General features: G+C 43.3%; 1 protein-coding gene across 1 annotated transcript; it reads left to right on the forward strand.

Annotated features, from left to right (window-relative positions):
• The first annotated feature begins 1,256 nt into the window (after positions 1–1,256).
• On the forward strand, positions 1,257–10,802 carry LOC144258967 (lysozyme G-like). Its single transcript, XM_077807112.1, is given in 6 exon segments — positions 1,257–1,299; positions 2,163–2,264; positions 3,493–3,689; positions 9,619–9,658; positions 9,661–9,753; positions 10,669–10,802. Coding segments are annotated over 6 exon segments (609 nt in total).
• Positions 10,803–26,237: the final 15,435 nt, after the last annotated feature.

The raw sequence follows: 26,237 nt of genomic DNA on the forward strand, positions 1-26,237 counted from the left end.
CAGTAGGTCATACTAAACACTATTAATAATATGAAGTCCAGATCAAATATTACCAGGATTTGTATTTGGAAATAAGCTATTAAGATGTTCCATGAAAGACAAAATATGAATGTCAACAAAACTGCATTATTGCAGCTTGATTCAGAATGTATTCTCTTGGCTGTCTTCTACAGTGTATCTCAGCGTTTGCACATTCAGTAAAGAATGATACCCCATCATTTAAAAAATGGTTTTTGTACTGTAGCCCATAGGGCTAGCTTGCCTTTATTATATTCACTGCCTTGCTTTTATTATATTCTGCTTTCATTATATTCAACTGTAACATAAGAAACCTACAGGCCTGGATCCTGTAAGATATTTAGCTTAAGCGAGTTAGCATAAGTACAGTTAAGTGTAACAGTCTGCAACCTTTGGCATAGATAAACGGCCTAACAGTTACCTTTAGATTTTGGAAACTAAGGAGAGCTTGCTCAACGGTAGGAGTTAGAATTTACCAGTAAATGCTACCACAAGGAACATAGAAATAACAACCACAAATCCACTTAAGGAAGGGGTGACGGGTAGGATGGCAGTTACATGGATCAATATGTTAACCTACAGAATAAGTGCACCTCAGTATTATGTGGGTGAAAAGGCTAAATTTGGGCATGGAGGACTGAGCATGAACAGATGATGCTCAGGCCCTATAACAGGGCAGCCACCATGTGGTCGAGAGTTCTTTCTGGGCTTCTTCCATCACTGTCTTCTTTCTACCACTTGACCCTTCAGCTCATTGAGGAACTTGGTCCATCAGACACTGTGGCATGCTAGAGACAGAGCTGGTCTTTTGTCTCTTACCACCAGGTCCTTAATGAAGGGTGTGAGTATGCACTTCTAAGGGCTTATGTAAAGAATGATACCACAGATAGAGATAATGGAGTATTGGGGCTATCTTGTCACGCGGTTGAGATCTTTTCTGGCTTTGTTCCTTATTCTAATAAAGGTATCAAAGCCTTTACTTGGTTCTCAGTGTGAGTGTCCCCGTCATCCACCCCAAGGCTCCCCGCAAGATATCAAACTCCATAGTTCTGTAGCCTGATTCTGGGGAAAAGAACCTTACCGCAGTCAGATCAATTGGCCATCATTACAATCATTATTAACCTCTAAAAGGGTCAGACAACAGTACTTCTTCATAGTAGCATTGTACATTTAGATACTTTCATTTCTTTGCAGATTTATTTTCCGACTCTCTTGGGTGCTTGAGAAGAACCGTCCCCATGCTACTAATGCTGATGATTCTGGGTCTTGCTGCCCTCATTGGTGAGTCTGGGATCTATTTCTTTTTCACTAAGCTCACTTCCAAGCAAGAATGTAAAAAGATATTTGTGGGGATGGGGTGTGTGATAGGTTTTACCTTTTTGGCTTTCCCTGGGGATGAAGGGAGCACCTCTCTCATCCTGGACATCCTTCTCTGGACAGCAGCTTGACTGTAGCCTTGGCTGCAGACTTGGGGTACAGCACTCTGGGTATACCTCTTTGGGACTCTGCTCCCTTCTGGCACGTGGGGTTAAAGTAGTCCAAAAGAAAAAGGCAAAATACCTCCATGGCCAACCAAAGGACCAGTTCCCCACAATCTCATGTAGGGTAAAGGCCAATAAACCTAGGGAGGAAGGATTGGGCTTCTTATCACTTGTGTGGCTAAACAACTGAGGATGAGTCCCAGGATTCCAAAAATAAAAGCTGGTCCTGCCTTTCCTCAGGAGACTCAGGCAACTGCTCCATGTGAAAGAACAAGTTTGGTTCAAGAGCAAATGGAATATAAATAAACTATTTCAGACTAATTTGGCTCTTAGAATCAGGGATGACTCTTGCAAGAAGTGGCGATAGGGTGGTCTCAGTGAGAGGCACCTCATATAGAAGGCATGGTGTTGCCTCTTTTAGAGCCAAATTAAAAGATAGATCAGTTTTCACAGGACCTTTCCTTCACAGAGGTAGTGACTTCTGGCTAGCAATTCCTCCTGTCCAAGAGAAATAACTCCCTCTTTCCCGCCCCCACCCCCCAGCTATGAAACGGATCCCATCTGAGAGTGGACCGGAGTCTGGTTCATGACTTTGAATTCTTTTAGCTTTACTTATGTTCACAAAAGGTTCGTAATGTAAAATCTCTCCATTTAATTGGTCAGATACTTCTGAGAGTCAGACTGGATGCTTTGGTGACATAAACAAGGTTGATACCTCTGGGGCTTCCTGTAGAACTGCAAGAGCAGAAGGCTTACACTACTGTGGTGAGTATAATTCTGCTGTTTTGTTGCTGTATTTCAGCACGCAGAGTCATCACAATGATCCATAGTACTTTACATCTTTAAAGTACTTTACAAGTATTAATTGATTAAACCTCATAACATTCCTATTGGCTAAGTACTATTTCACAGATGAGGAAACTAAGACAGACAGGAGGGACTTAATAAAATTTTGGTGTAACTCCACTGGCTTCAATGCAGTTACACTACAAATGATTTTGGCCCAGAAAGATGACAGCCAATTTTTTCACAAGTGGCTTCTGTTTTGTTTTGTTTTTTATGGTGCTCAAGTTCAAAGACTGAGGGTCTGATTTCCAGAAGTGCTCACAGAAGCATCTCTAATTAAAGTTACCAGGATCAGTGAGTACTCCGAACCCTCAGAAATTAGGCCCCAGGTGTCTCTATTTGGAACACCCAAAATGAACAGTCACTTATTAAAATTTGGCCCAACTGAATCTCCCAAGGGTGCTCAGCAAGTCAGTGGCAAAGCTGGGATTAGTATTTAGGAATTCCTGACTCCCAGACTCTTGTTTAGTACTCGCTATTTTATGCCAGCTATAGGCACATCAGATCAACAGTTAATCTGGTATTGCTGGTAAAAACTGAAGGAGCTTCTTATTCTTTTACTCTACAAACAAAATTGCACTTAATGCCTCCCATGTTGAGTAGGACTGAGATTTCCTCCTAGCATGAAATGGTGCTGAGACTAAAAGAAACTGAGAGGAAAATGCAACTATTGGGAACTATCTCAAATGACAGCTTCCCATTCCCATAAATCTTCCGCATCTGTCCCTAAGAATCCCACCATTTTGAATCCTCCTCTCAACTTCAAATACTACAGTTCTGTCCTTCTGGCCATAGAGGGGTAGATGTGACTCCTCTTAGCTTCTGTCAACATCACTTCTGCATCATCCAGAGAGTGACAGGTTGCAGCTGATTTCTCTTCAGAATCTGAGCACTCTCCCCCTCCGTCTCCTCAGCAAGCCCATTCACCTTCATCCTGGGGCTAAGAACTAAACCCAGATTTTACACATTATTTCAATGCACAATTTTTTTTTTGCCTTGACACATTGTTAGAATTCATAATGTAAAATTCACAATGCACATGACTCGCACAAGGACTATCAGATGGCAGAGCGGAGCTCTGTGCTTAGGAAATCTCTTGTTGATATTACAATTATTAAGAAAACATTTACTTTTCCACTTACTACAGAAGTTCGTGCTTCAGCAAAGATTGCAAAGAGAGACTTACGTTCTATGAAAAAATATAAAACCATCATTAAGAGTGCTGGCAGAAAAAGATGTGTGGATCCAGCTGTGATCGCTGGTATCATCTCTCGAGAGTCGCATGCTGGAAAGGCCCTAAAGCGTGGCTGGGGTGATCGTGGAAATGGATTTGGTTTGATGCAGGTCAGTAATTATCAATAAACTAAGGATAATTGTGTATACAAGTGTTTGGCAGGGAGCCAACTGCATTTCTCTGTAGTGCAGCTCTGTCTGAGCTTGATACTTGGCACACTGCTAGAAAATGAACTATTGCTGGGGCAGCAGTGCATTGCACTGGCATAGGTCAGATCTGGCAGTATAGAGGCTGCTTCTTATGCTGCAGTTTGAACCTCAATTAACTCCATTGGTTTAATGGCTGTCTCTAAAGAGGCTGACCTGTTTACCCTTCCACCTAGAAATTCCATGTCTTGTTTTTAATATTTATTTATTTAGGAAGTATTAACAGGTTTACAAATCCCTGCTGTGTAAATATCAGAAACAAAACAACAGTTGTTAAAGTCGCAAGCTTTTGTTTAAAGAGACATTATACAGCAGTACAGTCATCAGATCTTTCTATTTATTACCATATTACCTCTTTACAACACCTAAGATGTCATTTTTAGTGATTTTTATTAAGATGAATGGAATCTCTGATTGCATGTATTGAACAGACCAGGAATGCCTATCCAATTGTAATATTCAAAAAAAATTGGACAGCTGTGCTGTTTTTGTTGCAGGTGAATGTACTCTGAGTGTTGAATAAATGGTAACTAAACATTTAAATATCTATTTGTCCTCAGTTTCTTTGGCTGGGTACATAATAGATGTATTATATTTGCATAACGACCTCCCGTATTTTTTGAACCATTCATAGAATCATAGAAGGTTAGGGTTGGAAGGGAACCCCCTGCTTGAAGCAGGACCAATCCCCAATTTTTGCCCCAGATCCCTAAATGGCCCCCTCAAGGATTGAACTCACAACCCTGGGTTTAGCAAGCCAATGCTCAAACCACTCCTTGAGAGCTGCACTGTTCTTTTTCTCCACTAAGAGGTATCAGGTTTCAGAGTAGCAGCCGTGTTAGTCTGTATTCGCAAAAAGAAAAGGAGTACTCGTGGCACCTTAGAGACTAACCAATTTATTTGAGCATAAGCTTTCGTGAGCTACATCCGATGAAGTGAGCTGTAGCTCACGAAAGCTTATGCTCAGATAAATTGGTTAGTCTCTAAGGTGCCACAAGTCCTCCTTTTCTTTTTAAGAGGTATCAGTAACCCAGGATCTAACAGCAGATGAGAGATTAATTTTTAATTTCCATTTGTGTGACTACTTCTACTAGGAAGGCCCAGAAGGGTCCCCAAAGGCTCACTTGGTAATAAATATCGAACGAGGTGTGATATTTGGTTACAAATTGTATCTCAATACTATCTAATGATCATATGTGTATAAAATCTCCTCTTTCACCACAGTTTCTCCAATGCTTATCCCCTATCTATAAAAATCTCCTCTTTCACTACTATTTCTCCAACACTTCTCTGTCTCTCAGTCTCTCTAACCCCATTCTTCTGGGGTTATTTGTCTATACAAATCCTTTTCCCACTGTGTCATATACAGATGGGGTTTTTTGTTAGGAAAGTTGGGTATGAAGATTGATATTGATTAGTTATAACTTTTTATTTCATAATTGACCAGTTGCCAGTTCTTCTATTAGAGTTATCTTGATGTATAAAACAGCTTTCTTAGAAAGTTGAAAACATAGTGCCTAACTTGAATGTACTAGTACCATGGGAAAACGCACCTGTTAATGCTAGTTTTCATCTCTAAATAGGTTAGTAAAAGTTTCTTTACTGAATAGCTGCCCAACCATATATATCCCATGGCTCTGCCAATCTTTAAAGCTCATCGGTTTGTGATTTGGATTACGATCTGGATTATTCGCAAGGGGTGTTTTGGTGAGGGAAAATAATTTACCTTTTTTCTAGTTCCATCCCAAAGGCATAGAGTAGTCTTTGCTCAAGCATATGTATATTTCTGGAGGGGAGGGGGGGGTTGTTAATCTATGGTGACCTAGCGATGTTTACACTGCCACAATTTTCTTGCCCAATAAAGACTCAGTGTTTGGCAGGGTTAGAGCACCCTCCCGTCCACTACTGTTCTGAGTTGTCTGGAACAGCTAGTCCACCCTGTTCAGTGGGTCTCTACAAAGTATCTGCCCTTATTCTTGATCTTTTCTTATTCCATATAAAGTGCAACAACATCCTCTGTATTCCTGCTAGGGTTTTAGCTGGGATGATCACAGAAAGATTTTAAAACAAGAAAGATATCCTTAGCAAAATGTTCATTTTGAGTGTGACTGTTCTTCCCAACCAAGAAATTGCATACTTCCCACAGCATCTCACATCTTTTTTCATTTGCAGAAGTGGTGGCTTGACATTTACATCATAGAGCTCTTATGGGTTGTTTGACATTTGAATTCCCAGGTATCTTACAGAATTTATTGCCCATTTGTACCCAAATGTTTTCTGAAGAAATAACTTATCAGAGTCTGGCAAATTTACAGCTAGTAAATTTCAGATTTGGCATAATTTACTGTAAATCCAGATGTTTTCCCAAAGTCATAGATTTCTTTAGAAACTAAGTTTAGGGAAATCTTTGGTTTAGATAAAAATAACATTACATCAACTACATACAGCACTTGTTTCTGGTGGGTTCCTGCAAGTTTTATCCCTGTGATAGATTCATTAATCCTTTTCCTTTGTGCAAAATGCTCCATGGCCCGTGCAAAAAGTAAAGGAGATAATAGACCTGGGAACCAATGTCCACACAGGATAGGACTTGCAACATTCTATTCTGTCGAAAGCTTTCTCTGTTCCAAGTGATCTTTTGCTGATCTGGCATTATGGATGATTCCAAGGACTCTCCGAATATTGCCTGACATTTGTCTGGTGTTAATGAATCCACTTTTGATCTGGATTTATATAAGATGAGAGCACGGACTGTAATAGGCTAGCTAGTGTTTTTGCTAAAATAGTTATGCCATTATTCGGTAGTGATGAAGGCCTACAAGAGCTTCATACAGTCAGGTTTTTTTCCAACTTTAGAGAGAACAACAGCAGTAGCTTCTTTCATAGGTTGTGTAAGTTCTTTCCCTAACAGAATAACAGGGAAGGTTTCTCTCAAAGGACCCACTAATACCGTCTTAAATTCCTCATAAAACTCAGCTGGAAAGCCATCAGCTCCTGGAGTTTAACTGCTTTTCATATTTTCTATTGCCTCTAAAATTTCTTCTTCTGTTATTTCTTTACCAGAAGTTTCTTTGTCAGTTTACAGAGTAACAGCCGTGTTAGTCTGTAACTGATGAAGTGAGCTGTAGCTCACAAAAGCTCATGCTCAAATAAATTGGTTAGTCTCCAAGGTGCCACAAGTACTCCTTTTCTTTTTGTCAGTTTAGTTTCCCTTTGGCAAGCCTGCTACTCCCAGATATTTCTGAGTAACTTCAGAGCTTGGGGTATCTGAGGCAGAGAGGTTTTTAGAGTAAGAAGCAAAAGTAGCACATATTTCATTAAAGTGTGTAAGACTCTTCTGCTGATTATATTTAATGGAGGAATAATTTGTTGCTCTTGAATCCTTTAAAGCCAGGGGTTTTCGAACATTGTCACAGGAGACTCCCTAAGCAAAGAAAAAAAAATGGTGTGCCTTCCCACAGTTTACTAAGACTGTAGAAGGAACGGAAAAAGCCTCTACTTTGCACAAATACAAGTAATGGACTAAAAGGACTTTAAACAACAGAGTTATAATAGGAGTCTGAGTGTCAAAAGTACTGCTTTTATTTCAGAAATTGCCTTTTGTGTTAGCTCCCAGTTCTGTTCAAAAGGGGAACAAATCCCAGCAGCTAAAGGAACACTGCACAAACTTTTTAGGAAATCATAACTTCAAACACGTATAGATTGTGTCAGTTCCCACCAGTCCTTCCAGGTCAGTGAGAGGAGAGAGTTTGTCTGACTGTACAAAGTAGTGGTTGCAGTACAGAAAGGTAGACACGGTTTCCTGCCCAGCTACCTCTCCAGCAGGCTGTTCCCATCTGCCTGACTCTGCCCCCACCTAAGCCGTGCAGCTGGCTGGAGAGGAGGGGCGCACATTCTTTTGAGTCATAAATTCCAAGGCCAGAAGGGGATCGCGAGCATGTGGTCTGACCACAATTACCTCACGTTTGTGTCTCCCCTCCCACCTTGCAGGAAAATGAAAGGAACAAGCAGCTGTTGCCACTGAGCTACCCCCTGCCCTGCCCTGCCGCTGCTCCACACAGGCTGCACCATTCCTGTTCTGGGTTTGCAAGAGGAGTAGCCTCTCACTGCAGGAGCCAGCAAGCCTTGCAGCAGCAGCCTCTGCTGGAGACAGCAGTCCAATTCTAGTAGCTGAGGCTATCAACCGTGGTATTTAATGGCAGATGCAGCATCAGCACGTACCATGCATTCTGCATACAAGGTCATGGTGGCAGGGGCGTTCCCTCATGAAATGTGACCTCACGCGCATCATGCAGGCAGGGGCGGGGCCATGCAGGGTGGGGCAGGCCCTTACTATTCCCAGAAGTGCCAAAATGGCCAGTATTCCAGGAGCGTGTGGGTGGCCACCCAGCAGAGAAGTCATGGAAAAACTGCAGCTTGAGGCCTTCGAGTATGAGTTCTGAACACTCTCTGGGTTTTTTCATAGTTAAATCTTTCTGCTGATAATGCTAACATTTAACCGTAAAATCTCTGTGTCTATTACTGTTAGTCCCAAACTGGGGGCAGCAGTGCCCTATGTGCTCTTTCCACTTTCACCTCTTCCAGAGAGCTCAGATTTCACAACACCGCAAAATTAAAGTTTTTACATACAGGATTGGGTTTCCTCCTTCAGCATGTTCAGGCACTCTTAATTCTGATGTTCCTTCAGGCTCTGTTTTCTATATCATTCTCTCTGTTCCATCAGTGCCATGTGGCTCTGCAGCTGCTCTCTCTCACTTGCTTCTCTTAGGCCAGTCTCTAGGACAGTGACTTGATCTTCCAGGGCAGTAACTTCCTTCTTTACTGCTAGAAGCTTGGTTGTCAGCTCATCTCTCATGGCATTAATCTCAGAGATCAAGCCCCAAATGTCCACCTTGGTGGCCATTCGATTTTCTTCAGCCCTTGGCATTTCTTCCTGATTCGGCCGCCATGTGCTCATTTGGCATCTGAGAGGTTTCTCCATGCTGTGAGCCAGAAACACTCTTACTGAGGTATTCTTTTAAATTTTCAGGGTGATTCCACCTCCTGCAACCCTATGCTCCATAGTTTGGGCAGAGTTTAGTAGGTCTAGGGGTTGATGGAGGCAGATTACTTTGGTATCCCCGCGGAGTTCAGACTTCAGGTAGCCATTTTAATCTACCCCCCTGCTGGTCTCCAGAAATTCAATTTCTTAGCAGCACCAGCTGCTCAGGGAAAAGTCTCAGGCCAAGAGACTAGGAGAAAACTAGCAGGCCCACAATGACAGGATGGACTTTATCCACAATGTAATGTCACAGAGACCTAAGTGACAACAATAGATACTCAAAATATTCACCTAACATATTAAAGCACAGCCTGCTTCTGCCAAGCCTGTCAGTGATAATCCAACAATCACTTTAGTTTCTTTTTGAACTTTTGTATTACTTTTTATACTAGTGGTGTACTGTAGAGGACTAAAATATTTAAGGATGAGACATAGAGCTTTGCTGGATCGTGCCCTTATAGCATAAGCTTCTTGGAGCAGGAAGAGTGGGGAGATATACTGCAGCACCAGGCATTGCAGCAGTGCTGGCCAAATAATGTAATTAATAACTACAACTTGAAATGGAAAAGAAGATGCATTTTCAGATAAACCCCTTTTCATTAGCACAGTCCAATGTACAATACCACAGTGGTTGCACTGGGATTACAGCAAGAAATGCAATGAAGATGAAAAATTGATTAATTTCTCAACCACAGATTAAGAGATTTAAAGTCATGTAGAGTATGTTGAGAGGTAAGAACAGCATAAACACATCATCTTTTTGAGAAGTAATGTTCTCTCTGGCTCTTCTAGGTTGATAAACGCTACCATAGATTGGTTGGAAAATGGAATGGACACATGTCCTTCAGGGGACAGACATCCTTGTTGGTATGATTAAGGGAATCCAGAAAAAGTTCCCCAGATGGACAAAGGAACAACAGCTGAAAGGTACAGTATAGATGGCATTCAGTCCAGGAGCTAAGGGAAACTCTAGGACAAAAATGATGTTAAAAGTTTCTTATGTTACTGATAGTTTTGAATGCTGAATTTTCTAAGTATCATAATTTTTCACCATTGGTGCTGTTTGTCTGCTTTTGATTTCCCACAGTTTGGGAAGTGAAACTAGATTAGTCAGTTTCAGTATTTTGTCTCATTCTTTAGCACAATGTTGTGTGCTGGGTTTCCAACATGACATGGGGAATATTTATAATTCCCACTCCCCCAATCTAGTTTATACTGACATTTGGGCCTCTACTACTTCACCATGAGTGAAATCCTGGTGCCTTTGAAGTCGATGAGAGTGTGGAATGTTTATTTGAATGAGTCCCGAAGTTCACTGTATATCTTTATAGTCATGGGCAGGAGATACATTTTTAGGAACTGGACCGATCTTCAGGGGACTGCAAAATTATGCAGTACAACATGGAGTAGAGATTCAGAACAAGAAGAAGAATGGAGTGCGAGGTCATGTTTTAATTTTCTCCCAGGCAGTTCTTTGCAGGACTGAACGAAAAGTAACATGGTAATTGGTTCTTATATTTTATTAAGAACAGGCCTGGCTCAAAGATTGAGGGCTTCTATTTGAATGTGGTTAGCCAAATGCATATTGAAGGTTCACCAAGCTACAGTTATTTGTTTATGTAAAAACCCAAAAGCCCTATGATTGTGGGTGAATTCAGGAATTTATGCAAACTGTTCACACAGCCTCCTTTTATTCAATTCTGTAATAAAGCGATTCATGCCCTACCAAGTGTCTTTATTTAATTTTTTTAACACACTAGATAAAAACCAAGACAGGTCTGGCTGGAATTGTTGTTTTTTCTTTTAAGTCTGTTTTTAAAAATTTCCCTTTTTTTGTTTCAGGTGGGATTTCTGCCTACAATGCAGGAATAAGGAATGTCAAAACCTATTCTAAAATGGATATTGGCACAACTGGCAATGACTATGCCAATGATGTTGTTGCACGAGCCAAGTTTTATAAGAGAAACGGATACTGAATCTGGGAGTTCTCTCCTTTTCAGATACATTGTGGCTCTTACAATAATCAGTGAGATGTTCAGAAGACAGTGTACATTTGGGGAGATTAGACGCTGGAACCTACGAAACCTTACTGATATAAATATGCCCATTGTCTGCAGTGGGAACACTGGCTTAAATAAGGATTTGCAGTCTCAGGTACCAGATTTTTAAATTCTGTAATCAGTAAAACATTGGTCATACAAAAATAAATAGTTATGAGAGTATTAATAAGATCCTACGCCATCTGATTATTTCTTTGAGTTATTAAAGCTGCTCTGTCTAGCTATTGTTAATCGTCTGCCTTCCAAATTTCAAACAACATATGCCTATTTCAATATCAGCTGCTGCCTTAAAAATAAAAGAGGAAAGTAATCTCTTGGAGGAAGGAAGCCTGTATTTTCAATCTTTGTGTGATTTAGTTTGACAATTTATTTTTCATTGCCGTGTCTGTAAACATATAGTATGTGGGGATTTTATCTGTATATATGTATAAATTTTGCACAGAAATGCCTAGAGACTGGGATAGATGCTTTTAATCAAATGGAAATTGAATAAGAATATTATTAGCAAGTGAAGGAAGATTCAAATACTCATCTTTTTAGTTGCAAAGTTAGCAAAGGATGGATAATGACAGATTTAAAAGCAGATAAGTAAACTTAAAAGCATCTGGTACTGGCCCCTGTTAGAAGACAGGATACTGGGCTAGTGGGCCCTTTGGTCTGATCCAGTATTGCTTTTCTTATGTTCACAATAACAATAGGCTTATCAGGCTCAACAGAAACATTTCCTGCTGTGTCTTAAGAGGTGTACCCAGGAACTCAGGCAGGTTTCAGAGAACTGAAATCTGGCAGATCAGTACTGGACCTGTCAAAATTGGATCCAGACAATGAGCCAAGGTGTTTTTGTGCACCTTCGAAAGGATAGTGGGTCTGAATCCTTCTGGGCAGCTCAAGTGGCCCCGTTTCTTTCAGGAAAAGCTCAGCCATCGTACCAGCCTTTGTCTGATGAGCTGGTGAGTTCCTATACAAATGGTAGAAGAGGCCATTCTGGATAGACTGTGGCTGACCCCAGAAGCACACTACCTCTAGGTTAGGGTAGAACCTTTTCCCAGAGCAATACACTCTAGTCTGGTGGCACCATGGCTATGATACCTGGCAACACAATAGTTGCAGCCCAACAGGAACTCATTGGATAAGGCAGTGGACCTTATAGTCCTGGAATAATTTCTAAGGATCTTGCCTGATAGGAGTACAAAGCTGGGTCCAGAGCTTTCAGTCAATTTCTACCAATGAGGCTGTAGCAAGACTACAGGTCTGTATGGAATCTAGTGATGCCAAATCGCCCAAACAAGGGGTTAGCTCCAGGACCATACTGAGGTAAACAAGATGACAGAGAATCCGAATTCTGTGACAACATGGACACAGGGAGAGAGAAATTATTGGACAGTTCTATATCTAGGAAACCACAGGAAATATTGATGCTTCATATAAGGACTGCCCGCTTATGGAGTGCAGTTATTTGGACTGCTACTATAGTCAGGTGTGTGGCTGACACCCTCCACCTTATCCATACCCATTAAGTTAGCCAGACGTGAAGTGAGAAGCTCAATCGACTCTGGGCACAAAAGAGGCTAGTTCAAGGAAACAGCCTCTGGGCAATAAGAATAGATGGACATTTGCCAATGTAAGCGGGGTCTGAAGAAGCTCTCCACTGACATGTAGTGACATACTGGGGTAAAAGACCTTAGGAGCAGACCATATCTGCACACAGCTACTCTGCCTAGGTGAGCAACAGACCAGGGGCAACGGATTCTTCCTAAAGGGGGGGGGGGGAGAAAGGGGCACGAGGCCCTACCCCCTCTGTGGCCCCGCCGTGCCCCTTCCTCCAAGGTCCTGCCCCCCAGCCAAGCTAGAAGCCGGAGGCAGGCCAGGGAGCCCGGGCCCCTCCACCTGCATGGGATGGGGGACCCAAGAGCAGCCCCCAGCCTGTGTTCTTGTCCGCTCGGCCACCCACCCAGGGTAGTTGGAGAGTCTGCAGCTTTTACCTTGACCCGGATCTGGCTTCTGGCCTGGCTTGGGGGCAGGGCTTCGGGAGTTGAAGAGCCACAGCTGGGCCTTGGTAAGAGCTGCCTAGGCAGATGTGGGGAGCCACAGACTCTCCATTTGCACTGGCGGAGGGTGCTGGGGGTGGGGACATGTGCCAGGGGCTGCTCCTGGTCAGGTGGAGGGTCCGTGGCTCTCCACAGCTCCCTGGACTCCCTAGGCTGCTCTTACCCAGGCTGGGCTCCAGCTTCTGACCTGGCCAGGGGGGCAGGGCCTTGGGGCAAAGAGGACGGGCAGAGAGCCAGGCCCGTGGCAAAAAGTGGACAGGCCATGCACATCCACTTTCAAGAGCGGGAGGGCCATGGCCTCTTGGCCCCTCCTGTTCTGGCACCCCTGCAGCAGACAGACCTATTTTGCCAGTGTGATCAATTTGCTTTAGTACTGAATGCAGGGGTAATGAAATGTTGTTATCCTGATTGTATAGTAGAGCCACAAAGATACAAACATAAGAGTGACGGACTGATCGGTCAACCAGACACCATGCGGAACCGGAAGTAAGAATCAGGCAGCAGCGGAGAAAAAAAAAAGCAAATACCTGTATTGCATCTTAAAGTTCGGCACATCTGGGCTGCCTGTCCCCACCCCCGCTCACCAAGCCGGGGAGGGGGGGGGGAGGGAAGGGGGCAGCCTACTTACAGGTAGGAGGCAAAGATGCTGCGGTTCGCGGCACAGCTGTGAGCCCCCACTGCCAACCCAAGACAGCCTGAGCAGGCAGAGCAGGAACAGCGCTGGGGACTGTGCCACTTTTCTGTAAGCTGTGGGTGCTGCTTTCAAATCCCCCCGCCCCACTTTGGCCAGGAGGGAGACAAGCTTGCAAGATCACTCTGAGCCCAGAAAAGAAGCTGCCACAGTGTGAGCTGCTGATGCTGCAAGGAAGCTGCCGGAGCTGGAGCTGCTGCTGGCATACTGCACTCGGGAGGAGCATCTCAGTTTAAAAGGACCACAGCTTGAACCACACATACACTGATGCAGCCCAGGCTTTGCCCATGGCTGCACTCCAGGGTCCTGCCAGCAGCTCTGGGAGTGCAAGAGGTGGGGGAGGGAGGGACACTGGCAGGGGGCTGGTGGCCGCTCCCTGCCTTGTATTGTCCCTGTTGTGGGACAGGAAGTGCAGCCCTGGGGAGATGCAGCACAGGGCTTGGGCCTGTAGCACCAAGGATGAGGGGCAGGACCGCCTGCTCAGCTCAGAGGCAAGAAACAGGAATAGGGCAGAGAGCTGCTTGCAAACCAGACAGTGCCTCCAGGTTCCTTAGTGCCAGGTGCTGCCTTTGCAAAGATCTCTCCCAGCCTCAGCTGGAAGACACTGACTGTAGAGCAAAGGGGTAGTATTGGGAAAACATCTGACTCCTTTGACATTTTTACCCTTAGTTCTTGTCCTATATTTGGATGTAAGGAAGGAAGCTTCTTGGGAAGTTTAATGTGACATGTTATTGGCCTTGCAGTAAAAGCATATTTGAGAGCTCTTTCACTGGCCTCTGAAATGATTTCCAGTACTGTACTGTATGACTAAGCAAAATGACAAGCAGCGGGAAGCGCAAACGTGTTACACTTTCAATTGACACAAAGCTAGAAATATTTAAAAATCTTGATTATGGTGTTAGCCTCAGCAACATAGCAGTAGAATATGGTATTGGGAAGTCAACTGTCACTGGTATTCAGATAAGCCAGGAAAAAATAAACCCATTTCCAAAAGAAGCCAAAGACAAAGGAGCAGTAAAAAGCAGGTGTATTGTACGCAAAGCTGCTGCTGATTTTGATAAGACAATGCATCTGTGGTTTGCACAAGAGAGCTCAAAAGGCACTCCTATAAGTGGTGTGATGGTTGCAGAAAAGGCAAAGTTACTCTACCAAGAAATGTATCCGGACAAAGGTGCAGACCATTTTAAAGCAAGAACAGGGTAGCTGAGTTGGTTCAAAAATCAGCATAGAATATGGCAGTTGGCGATGCAAGGAGATCCTCTGACAGCTGACTCGAATGCCGCTGGTGAATTTAGAAACACTTTCAAATCATTTATTGAACAGCATGAACTTACTCAGGGCCAAGTGTTTAACTACAGCAAGAGGGGTCTGTAGCAGTACCTGCTTCCAAACAAGATTCTGGCAGACAGAATCTGATCCATTGTTGCTCCCTCTTTCCACATCATAACTTCATAACCATCTTTTTGTAATTGCTATTTACAGGAAGCCTGTTCTCTTGCAAGACTACCTCTTTGATAGAGGAGCCTGGGATTTACTTCCCGTGTCTGACTAAGCGGTTCTACGCCGCAAAATGAAGTCGACTTAAGTCGAAGTACAGCCGCTACAGTAATTAAAGCAGTAGTTCACGTCCCCACTATGCTCCTTCTGTCAGCAGTACATGTCCCCGACTGAAGTCTTCAGCGGGGCACTGACAGCTGGAGCCCCCTTGCCCCAGGGCTGACAGCCATGCTCGGCTGACAGCTCAGGCTGTAAGTGCTGGGGAAGAAGGGGGAGTTCTGTCTGTCAGCCCCAGGTGGGGCTGACAGCCAACAGGCAATGGAAGTAATGCATTCTCTACAGACACTGCATCACCCTCACTACATTGTCCTATGCGCTACGCCTCTCGTGGAGGTAGAGTTATTAAGTCGATGCAGTGGGCGACTTCTATCAGTGGGAGCATCACTATAGTGTAGACACTTACATAGTTAGGTAGACATAAGCTGCCTTTTGTCAACCTAACTCTGTAATGTAGACCTGGCCATAATGTAACACTTACCCTTGCTCCTGGAATAAATCTTGTCTTGCCTCATCCAACTGTTCTATTTTTTTTTTTCAAATTTCTTCCCAGTGCATTACATGCAGTATATACACAATCCATGGCTATTTCTTTTACCTCTTGAGGTTTTTTCTTTAACTTTTCTTCCTCAAGGAGGGAGCACATTAAGTTCCATGGATCTTGATATTCCAAGAAGATTTGATTACTTTGTTTTTTTGCTAACCCTCCCTCCTGGGTTTTAATATAATCGCGTACAAAGGCTTCAAGGGTTGTCTGTGGGGCCATTGGAGCAAATGCGTGAATTGGCACCTGACTCTGTACCATAACCCCTTTAGTAGTTCCCACTTCGGAAGGCGTCCCGTCCGTGCTCCCTAAGCCACAAAATATCTTATGGGGATTTTCCCTACTGAGAAGTGCTTGTGGTGCTTACTTCCCCTTCAGCTGTTAACAGCCAGAGTACACTGAGAGGAGGGGTGGTGACCTAGGTTACCCCACACATTTTTCCTTGATCCTCTGTCGGTAGTGCAGTCCAGAGGAGTCCAAAGTTTGGGGAGCTTATTAAGAGAATTTTGGGTAGCTTATTAATGGTGCCTAATTGTGTGACTCACTCTGCCACACCTGATAGGGTCTCTACCCATACTTTCCCTCACACACAAGTACTATTATCTATTTGGAACTACTTTAATAATTTCCCCTTTCAATTTTTCCTGAACTCAGTTCTTACAAACATTACATAAACAGATAAGCAAAACCACAAAATAATAAGCATAAGTGAATAAAGAAAGCTCCCTCTTCTAGTTACTGTGAGCATAACACACTCTTTTGCCTACATGAAATGATTTTTCATTAATTAATTACACCCGTAAGGTCTAAAGCAGTCTTTATCTCCATTTGACAAGTTTCAGAGTAGCAGCCGTGTTAGTCTGTATTCGCAAAAAGAAAAGGAGGACTTGTGGCACCTTAGAGACTAACACATTTATTTGAGCATAAGCTTTCATGAGCTCCAGCTCAAATAAATTTGTTAGTCTCAAAGGTGCCACAAGTACTCCTTTTCTTTTATCTCCGTTGTCTTTTCTGTGTTCTCTAGAGCATCACATACCATTCTGTAGACTTTTATTTTATTTAGAATAGATTTAGTGATGCTATCTTACACCACCATGGATTCGGCTCTGTTTGCTACAGTTTCAAGCTCAACAGAGTGAAAGTCACCTCTGTTACTTGTTTCAGATTTAGAGCCTCTAAGAACCCATGAATACCTAGGAGAGAGAGACATACTTTCACAAGAACAATTTCTAGTCTGTCTTACAAGTTTATTACAGTTACAAACAAGGTTATGATTATCCAAGCATATATCAATCCCACAAACGCCCCTGCACAAGATACAAATCTAGTCATACTCACTCAGAGATATTCTTAGGGTCTGATGGATTCTTCAACAATTGATTACCAGTAAAGGGATGGTTCCTATTGGGGTTTTCCTGTAGGTCCCAATTTTACCCCATCCGGGAGCCCTTTTTTATACTGTAAATCTGACTACATCTAACACTCTACATGTGCATGAAAGCATCAACCCTCTTTTCCCTTATGTGAATTTCTGCACTCTACGAATATTGGGAGGCCCTGGTTTTCATAGGTTATTTGTAGTTTCTCTTATTTTCATTAGCATCTCCACACAATAGGTGCTCTGCAGTCAGGACATGTGTTATAAATGATGTTACAAAAAGGTATCATGTCACTTTGAATAGTACATTGCAGTCAAATTTCTGTAACATTACCTGTTGGCACATCTTTCCAGTAGTCTTGTGATCTTGTGACATAAGTAAGTGACCCAAAAATGACCCTAGGTCAAGTATTTCTTAAGCCTATGGCCTAGTATGGCTAAAGCCAAAATCTTACAGGCCTCAGTCTGTAAGTCTTGTGTTTCATCCCTGCTTTACTTAGATACCTAATGCATATTTATCACTCATAAAGGCTTATCAGTCTTATACTTCTATGATCCTATAACTTAAATCTATTCAGCATACAATGGTTATGTATGACACGCATATGAGTTAATCAGAACACCCAAGAATACATGAAAATAAAATGAACTAATTGGCTACACCATTTGGGGTGCAGTGTGTAGAATACCCTTCATGTTATGTTGTGCAGTGCACAGCATACCCCAATATGTGAGGAGAAGGAAAAGTACTTTGGCCAAGAGTGGGTTGTAGATTGTGCTGGGATACATGCCCTGTACTGGCAGCCTGGTCTACCAAGGAACCTGCCTAGAGCCCTTAACCCATCCATCATGAAATTGGGCTCTGTGTTTGGAGGAGTGCTGATCACTCTCATGGAGTTACCAGACTTGGAATTATTGTCCTTGGCCTTCCACTACTGACTCTTAATATTCTTGACCTTCTCCTGCCACAAAGATCTCATCTGATGGTGCCCTTGCTCTGCCTGCTTCTTGGAGATGTCATCACAGAACGATGAATTCCAGGTCTTGGTCTCAAAATCAACTTCTTGCTGGCCTCACACCAGAGGGCCCCCAGAACCTGGGTGTCAGCCTCTGGTTAGCTGGCAGCATGCTAGCAAGAGGTCTTCTTGGATGCCATTTCAATCAGAGAGAGTTATGTACCAGAGTTGGAGACATGCTGTTGTTTTTACTGAAAGCCACATGTGAATGTGGGTTTCAAACTCAGAAACTGCCTAGATGAACAGCGCAGTGTGGGGAAGAGGATTATGGGAAGGCATTGTAAGACTTGTGGCACTCATTATGGTAGCCTGCATCAACCCTACAGACTTGCTCAGACAGGTTGGGCTTACTCGAGCTTTAGCCTACTCCACTCTTAGGTAAGCCAACTTGAGTTAAAAGAATCACCAAACCTGAGAGAGTGGTTTTTGTGTGTCGGCAGGTCGAGACATTTGAAGCAACACTTGAGTTAACTGGAAGTGAAAACAAAGCCCAGTGGCGGCAGATACTGACTTTAGTAGGAAAGAGGCAACTTGCGGGAGGCACTGTAATAAAACGAGAGCTAAGAGGCCTATTTTTGCAAGTTTTAAAGAGACAGACTTTGGAAATCTGACCCTGGTCTTTCCAAGGCCTCTCATCTCCTTTTCTGGGAAGCCTGCCAGTTTGTATTCTTGTGAGGAAAGTACATTTGCACAACCATCATTTTGTTAATGAAGTGTATTGTGTAGGAGTAACCTGGAGTCCAAGTTTTATGCAAAGCCACTAACCTCTTGGCAGGGAGGTTGTGAAATTAAAGACGAAGCCTAATGCTCGCAGAATAATGAATAATTATTTATTCTTGCAAGTACAAACCAGAAATTCCCTGGCCTGATGATTCCTGGCAACGCTCCACAAACAGAAATATTTCATCCTTGAGTGTGTGATTGCATCCCACACAGTGTGATCAAGAGTCTGGGTGTATGATTATTGTTTGAACAATAGACAAACCAAATTTCAGAAGAACCCAGAAGTGTAGAACATCACTTCATATGCAGATGTGTCAGTCATCAATAGTTACTAGCATGGTAAATTAGTATGTATAATGAAAGTGTTGTCAGTGACGGGGGACACTCAATCCTGCATATCTTCATGAAAGGTGGAAAAAAATACCCATTAACTAGTTATATCTGAGCCAGTGATCAGTGAACAGACAGGGCCACAAGAGAGGTTAATACCACCATAAATGAAGGTCACAGGCCCCTCGTGCACAAGGCAAACACCACATAGTGTGTAACATGGCATACCAGCCTTTTAGGCCTGGTAAGGGAAGCCTCTGGGGCCAGCGCTACCCTGTGACAGATTTGTACCTAGTGCACAAACCCTGGATCATCAAACACAGCTAGCTAGAGAGGAAATGGTTTCAGGAAGACAGTGGGGTGTTTAACCCACACTCTCATTCACCAGCCGATTCCCACCTCACTGCTCTAAACCCTGCGACTCCTGTCATATTGGCGGCAGCAAGAATCACTGCAGCTTCCAGGGGCTGAAACAAGAGTCCCCTGTCCACAGCAGGTGGTACTGTACTCTGCAGTACAGCCATGCTACACAGTGTTTGCAGTATGGCTCACAGCTGTGGCCTATTTGATGGGGCTTTCACCACGTAAAGGTGATTAAAGCAAATGCACTATGCCCTACGTTCATCTTGATGGCATGTCTCTGGATGTAATGAGATAACTTTTGAGCACCACATCTGATCACCTCCAAAATTCCAGGGAATGTTCTAGGCATCAATAGGCAGAGCTAGGGATGTAACATTGCCAGAAATTTTGAAGGCAGGGGAAAAAATACCCTTTTCCCCTATGAAAATGGAAATTCTGGAAAAAATTGAAATATCTGTAGTAGGTACTTGCTTATCAAAGCTAAACTTTATTTACTCCTTTAATAATCAGAAATGTATTCTGTATAATTTAGCTAGCACATAAAGAAAGTACTGTTTGGAATACTAATGAGATAGTTATGTACAGATTCTTTAGTGTTAATCCGAATACTAAGGGTGAATATAGCTAGTATTAGGGCTGGAGCTGCAGTTTCACATTAAGGTATTTAAGTGCTTCTTTGTAACCTCTTGGCGCATAGGAAACAAATATAAAATGTTGAAGATAGAAAGCACCACTATTGTTATAAACTAAAAGGAAGGTTATATCCTTTGGGCTCAGAATTAGTATGTGAATAGACCTGACCTGACATTGTCATGCTGCTATAGACAAAACTCATGTTTTATTCATTTTGCATAATTATTAGTAATTATTACAAAGCATTTTGAAGGGCGGATGGGCAGCAGTTTATTTTAAACATCCCTCTAAAACTTTTTCACTGTTCGTTCTCAGAGAAAATATTTCATAGAACCATTTCTTTTCAATTTTCCCGCAAATTTCCGATTTCTCCGTACTGGGCATCAGGAAAAAAAAAGTTTTTCCCACAAGTTCCAAGCCATTTGCCCTTAACGTTGCTCCTTACTCTCAATGCTGAGACTTACCTAACAGTTCTGGGGTGGACGCTGAGTCAGCTGAGGGAGTCAGAGGTAGAGGAGAGAAAAGGAGACGTCTTCATTCCTTCCAAGTATGTTGCCTCACCAAACCTGCTTTATGGTTAGGGGGAGAAAGAGAAGTAGAGAAGCTACCAGCCATACACCTGTCCCTTTCCATCCAGGGGCATTGATGGAATTAAGTCTCCTTCACTGAAGGCTGAGGGTAGTGAAAATGGGGGACACAGAGCCATGGCATGAAGGGAAGAGGAGAATGTGGGGGCAAATACAGCCCCAGGCAATGAAGGGGGAGTTTGCAAGGAGTCCCTAAAATAGAGAGAGATGGGAGGGTGCATATGCAGTGATGTAGTGAGTGTCTTTACTACAGGACCACCTCTGTGCCCAATAAGTAGAGGATATGTGTTGTAACAGTCACCAGGTCCAGTATTGTTCTCTAGTTCAAGCTTTGGTAGCTTATGCTTTTAGCTCTTGAAGTTCCCAGTTCAGCCCCTGGGGTGTCAGCCAAGAAGGCAGCCATCTCACACCCAGCTTGTGGGGCAAACAGAGGAATGCAAGGAGCCTCTGGTATGTGCAATGAGCTTGGACAACAGCAGCAATGAAGTGCGCCATCCTCTAGTGATTAATTTCCCCTGCCTGGAAGGGGAAATGCTTTTTGTTTGTTTGTTGCCACAGTCTTGCCTGAGGGGGTCTGTGACACCACAACAAAACTGGGCAATAAATTCCTGGAGAGAGGATGAATGCCTCATCTTTGCTTTGGATTTTGTCACAGACTGGAGGGAGAGAAAACTAATGAAAAGTAGAACACATGGGAAGGGGAATTTATTTCTTTTGAAATCTGAATCTTGCCACATAGCGGAACTGAGGTTATACCTTTCCAAAGACAAACTCTCATAATGACAGATGCTGGTTTGTTTTAATTATAATCTTGAAACGTGTATCTCATCTGATATGGTTGTTTTGAATAAAGAGTGAAGGAACCTCCTAGTGTATATAAAGCTCTTCAAAACAACCACCTTCTAGAAGAAGAGAAACTGAAGACAGGTGAGTGAAATACCAAGATCATTCAGAGTGGGACCTAGTCTCAATTCTGCTCATGAGTAAAATCCTATGGGTGGTAATGGAAGGGCAATTCCTGACTCATTGAATTCAATGAAAGCTCTGCTTGAGAAAAGACTCCAGAATTTGTCCTTTAGTGATTGTGTCTCTGCTGTACAGTGACGTCAAGATAAGAGGCATCTGCTTATTATTCAGATTACTTTTTAGAAAACTAGAGCCATGGAGCAGCTACAAGGGGGTTTGGGTACTCCCTGTGTCCTGCCCAAAGAAATAATGAATTTAGTAAACATCTGCACAGAGTGTGTAGGGTACCTTGGCATAGAATAAAAGTACATATATAGCAGCAGTAGGTCATACTAAACACTATTAATAATATGAAGTCCAGATCAAATATTACCAGGATTTGTATTTGGAAATAAGCTATTAAGATGTTCCATGAAAGACAAAATATGAATGTCAACAAAACTGCATTATTGCAGCTTGATTCAGAATGTATTCTCTTGGCTGTCTTCTACTGTGTATCTCAGTGTTTGCAAATTCAGTAAAGAACAATGCCCCAACATTTAAAAAAAATCACTAAAATCCATGACATCATGAAAATGCCTAAAGTGCCTGCATTGTACACTCAAAGATATGGGCCTGCAATTTTCTCCCCATTGCTCCCGAGAGATGTGCTGAAATAAACCTTTCTGCATTATTCCAGAATGGAATGTAGTCTTGTTGCGTGGCAGAAATTACTATTTCCCATCTTCAGGGTTTAAAAAACAACAACAACGAAAACCTAACAGTGGCCAAAAGTGAATGAGTATTGCAAAGCCAATTTCAACAGAACAGATTGCATCAGCTGGAATCAACTGGGGTTTTCACTCCCTCACACGAGTTAGGTAATAAAAGAATAGGACAAAAATAACTCCTCAGTCCACTATTTCAGCTGAACTTTAAATATTTGTGTAACCCTTCTGCCCGTCAGAGTTGGCAGCAACGAGGGCCGGGTTCAATATCTAGGGGATCCATTCCAATAACACAACGCAAACCGGCTCGAGCCCCCACCCAGTAACCTGGGACAAATATATACCACCCCCTCTGGGCACCTCCAAGAGGCAATACTTCCCCTCTCCCAAGCACATAGTCTGAGTGTAGCAAAAAGCCTTTTAATAACAGAAAGAAACAATGTGGCATTATGTTGGGGAAACACCACCAACAGGATTCATAACACAACCCATGAGCAAAAAAACCCACCCCAAGCAAATTGGGGCATGCCCTTTCCCTTTGGTACTTGAGTCCAGCAACCCCAAATCACCCAAAGTCCCAAAAGTCCAGTGGCCCAAAAGTCTCTGTCCCTGGTCAGGGCAGCCCCAGAGTTCAAAAGTTTATCTGCAGAGCTTTACCTCCCAACCTGGGTGGAGACAGGGAGGGGGGAGAGAGAGAGGGGTAAGGGGCACCTTACATGATCTGAAGCTGACCGCCCCACAGCTCCATAGGCCTTCGCTCCACTCCGCCTGCCGCCCCACGAACTGCTTCGCTCAGCTCGGCTCTGCAGCCCACAAGCAGTTCCCGCCGTCCCACAAACTGCTCCGCTCCATGTCCCACAAGCAGCTCCCGCCGTCCTATGAACTGCTCCACCAGCCTGTCCACAACGCACTCCAGCCTTCCCACAAACTGCTCCACAATATATCTTCAGGCTCCCTCACTACTTAACACAATGCTCAGTGATTTCAGCTCTTAGGTGAATTCAGCTTGTAGTAGGGGAGCCTCAGTGCTGGTACACCATTAGCCCAAAGTGAGCTCAGCAGCCTGTAACTAGACTCCTAATGGAATCAAAATCAGCTCTAATATTCTACAGTAGAGAGAGGAAAAAGTGCAATTAGCATATAAGGCCCTCACCAAGAGACTCATACCACCAAGTATTAATACTTGTCTCCAGCCTTTCTCAATTCACAGAATTTTGGAACCCATGTCCCTTGCCTAGTGAGTGCTGCTTAGTTGATGGTGAGTCCCTCCATCATAACAAAAGGCCCAGTACAGTTCCAAGCACAGTTCCCATAGTCAGGTTAATAACAATTACCCTGGGAATCCCACAGCAGCCAAAGTGACCATTTGGGCAGCTATGGGCTCATGCTAGGCGGGGTGGGTGTGCCTATGCAAATGAGATCAGCCCCTGAAGTTCTTTGCCAGACCTCACCACCAGATGTCAGGATGGAGCTCATCCTGACTCTACTTACATTTGTTTTGTTGCCTTAAGCAAGATATTCATCAATAATTGACCCTGCACTCAACTCAATGTTATTGCTCTGTCAGGATATAACATGATAACTTTTGAACATCACATCTGATCACCTCCAGTATCTCAGGGAACATGCTAGTCATCAATGGACAGAGCCCTACTGATTTTTGGGAAAAGCAGAAAAGCCATTTGCACTTAAAAAGTGGCTCCTTGCTCTCTCTTCTGAGAATTGCCTACCGCCTGTGGGGTGGATGTTCAGCCAATGGGAGAAGCCAGAGGCAGAAGAGAGAGGAGGAAGCTTCTTCCCTTCCTCATGCCTGGCATACTGCCTCCCCAAAGCCTGCTCCATAGTGGGGGAGAGTGCAAGTGTGCCCAATCCGAGGAGCATTGAAGGAAGGAAGCTTCCTACACTGGAGGCTGGGGGCAAATGAGGGACTCAGAACTCCTGGTGTGGAAGGGAAGGGGAGAACAGGGGACTATACGCAGTCCCTGATTGTTGGGGGGAGGGTTGCACTGTGTCTCTGCAATAGAGGGGGGTGTGAGGGTGCAAATGTAACCCTCTGATGAGCATGTTCCAGGTCCCCCTCTGTGCCCAGTAAACAGAGGAGATGAGTTGCAACAGTCACCAAATACAAAGCTTTAGCTCAATCTGTAGCAGCTGATGCTTTTAGCTCTAGAGGTCCCCAGTTCAACCTCCAGTGTGTTAGCCAAGAAAGTGGACATCCCACTGGATAACTTGTAAGGGTTCAGGTGGAATGGAGGAATGGAAGGAGCCATTGATGTGTGCAGTGAGGTCCCACCCTCTAGGAACTAGTTGTTCCTGCCAGGGAGGAAAAATGTTTTTAGTTTGTTCCCACAGAATCTCCTGAAAAGGGTTTGTGATACCGGAACCGGACTGGGGAAAAACATTCCCAGGGAGGGTGAATGCCTTGACTTTGCTTTGGACTTTGCCTCAGACCATTTAGGGAAGAGGTTGTGAAATCAGAGAAAAATGAAGGGGAGGAGGGGAGAACTGCTGGGAAGAGGAGTTTTTTGTTTGTTTTGAAATTTGAATCATGCCAAATAGTGGAAGATTACATCTGCCCTCATGCCAGCTCCCACAAGGGCACCTACTTCTCATTATGAAACTTGACAGTAAATTTGATCACATCTGATACTAGAAGAACATGCTGAGTAAACAGGGAAGTACTGTCTAGCATATATAAAGCTCTTCAAAACATCCATGTTCTAGGAGAAGAGAAGCTGAAGACAGGTGAGTAAAATATTAAGCTAATTCAGAATGGGAGCTATTCTGAATTCTGTTCATTAGAAAATCCTCTGGGTAGTAATAAAAGATGAAATAAGTTCTACCTGAGTAAAGACTCCAGGATTTGTCCTTTAGGCAAAGTCTACACTATGAGCTAGGAGTGTAATTCTCAGCTCACATAGATATAATCACTCACTCTTTTAGCTCTAGGGTGCTAAAATTAGTTGTGGGAACATGGGCAGTGGCAAGCAGCCACACAGGCTAGCTGTGCCGAGTAAGAACCTGCCTGAACTCCATGGGTATGTACTCAGCACGGCTAACCGATGCCGCCACTCGCTGCTGACTGTGCTCCTGTAGCTTCATCTCTATTTTTAGAGCATTTACTTGATGAGAGCTAGCAAGAGAATGTCTATGCAAGCTGGGAATCACACCCCTAGCTCATAGTGCAGACATACCCTTAGTGGTTATTACTGTGTCCCTGCTGTACAGTGAATAGAAGCGATGAGGCATCCGTTGATTATTCAAATTACTTTAGAGAAAACCAGAGTCCTGGCACTGCTAAAAAGGGTAGAGGTGATAATCTCCTGTGCTCTGCTCATAGAAATGACAACAACAATTAGCAATCAACTGCACAGTGGGTGTAGGGGACCCTGGCATAGAATAAAGGTGCATTTGTAGCAGCAGCAGCAGGTCACCTTGAACGCTATGAATGTTACTAATTCCAGATCAAATATTACTGAGGTTTGTATTTTGAAGTAAGCTATTAAGATGCTACAAAGGCACATTATGAATATGATCAAAATTAAATAATTACAACTTGCTGTGTTTATTCTCTCAGATCTTTTCTACACTGAAATGACCTTATTTGTGTGCTGTGTCAAAGGGAGTCCCAGTATTTATACACTAATACACAAAATTCCCTTGTATCTCAGTATTTGCACATTCAGTGAAGAAAGCACCCAATCATTTCTTTGTACTTCTTCAGTGGTACTGTACATTTTGATATTTTGGTTTCTCTGCAGACTTGGATTTATTTTCCGACTCTCTTGGGTGCCTGAGAAGAACTGTCCCC

This window comes from Eretmochelys imbricata, chromosome 1 (genome assembly GCF_965152235.1).
Source record: "Eretmochelys imbricata isolate rEreImb1 chromosome 1, rEreImb1.hap1, whole genome shotgun sequence".
NCBI lineage: Eukaryota > Metazoa > Chordata > Testudines > Cheloniidae > Eretmochelys > Eretmochelys imbricata.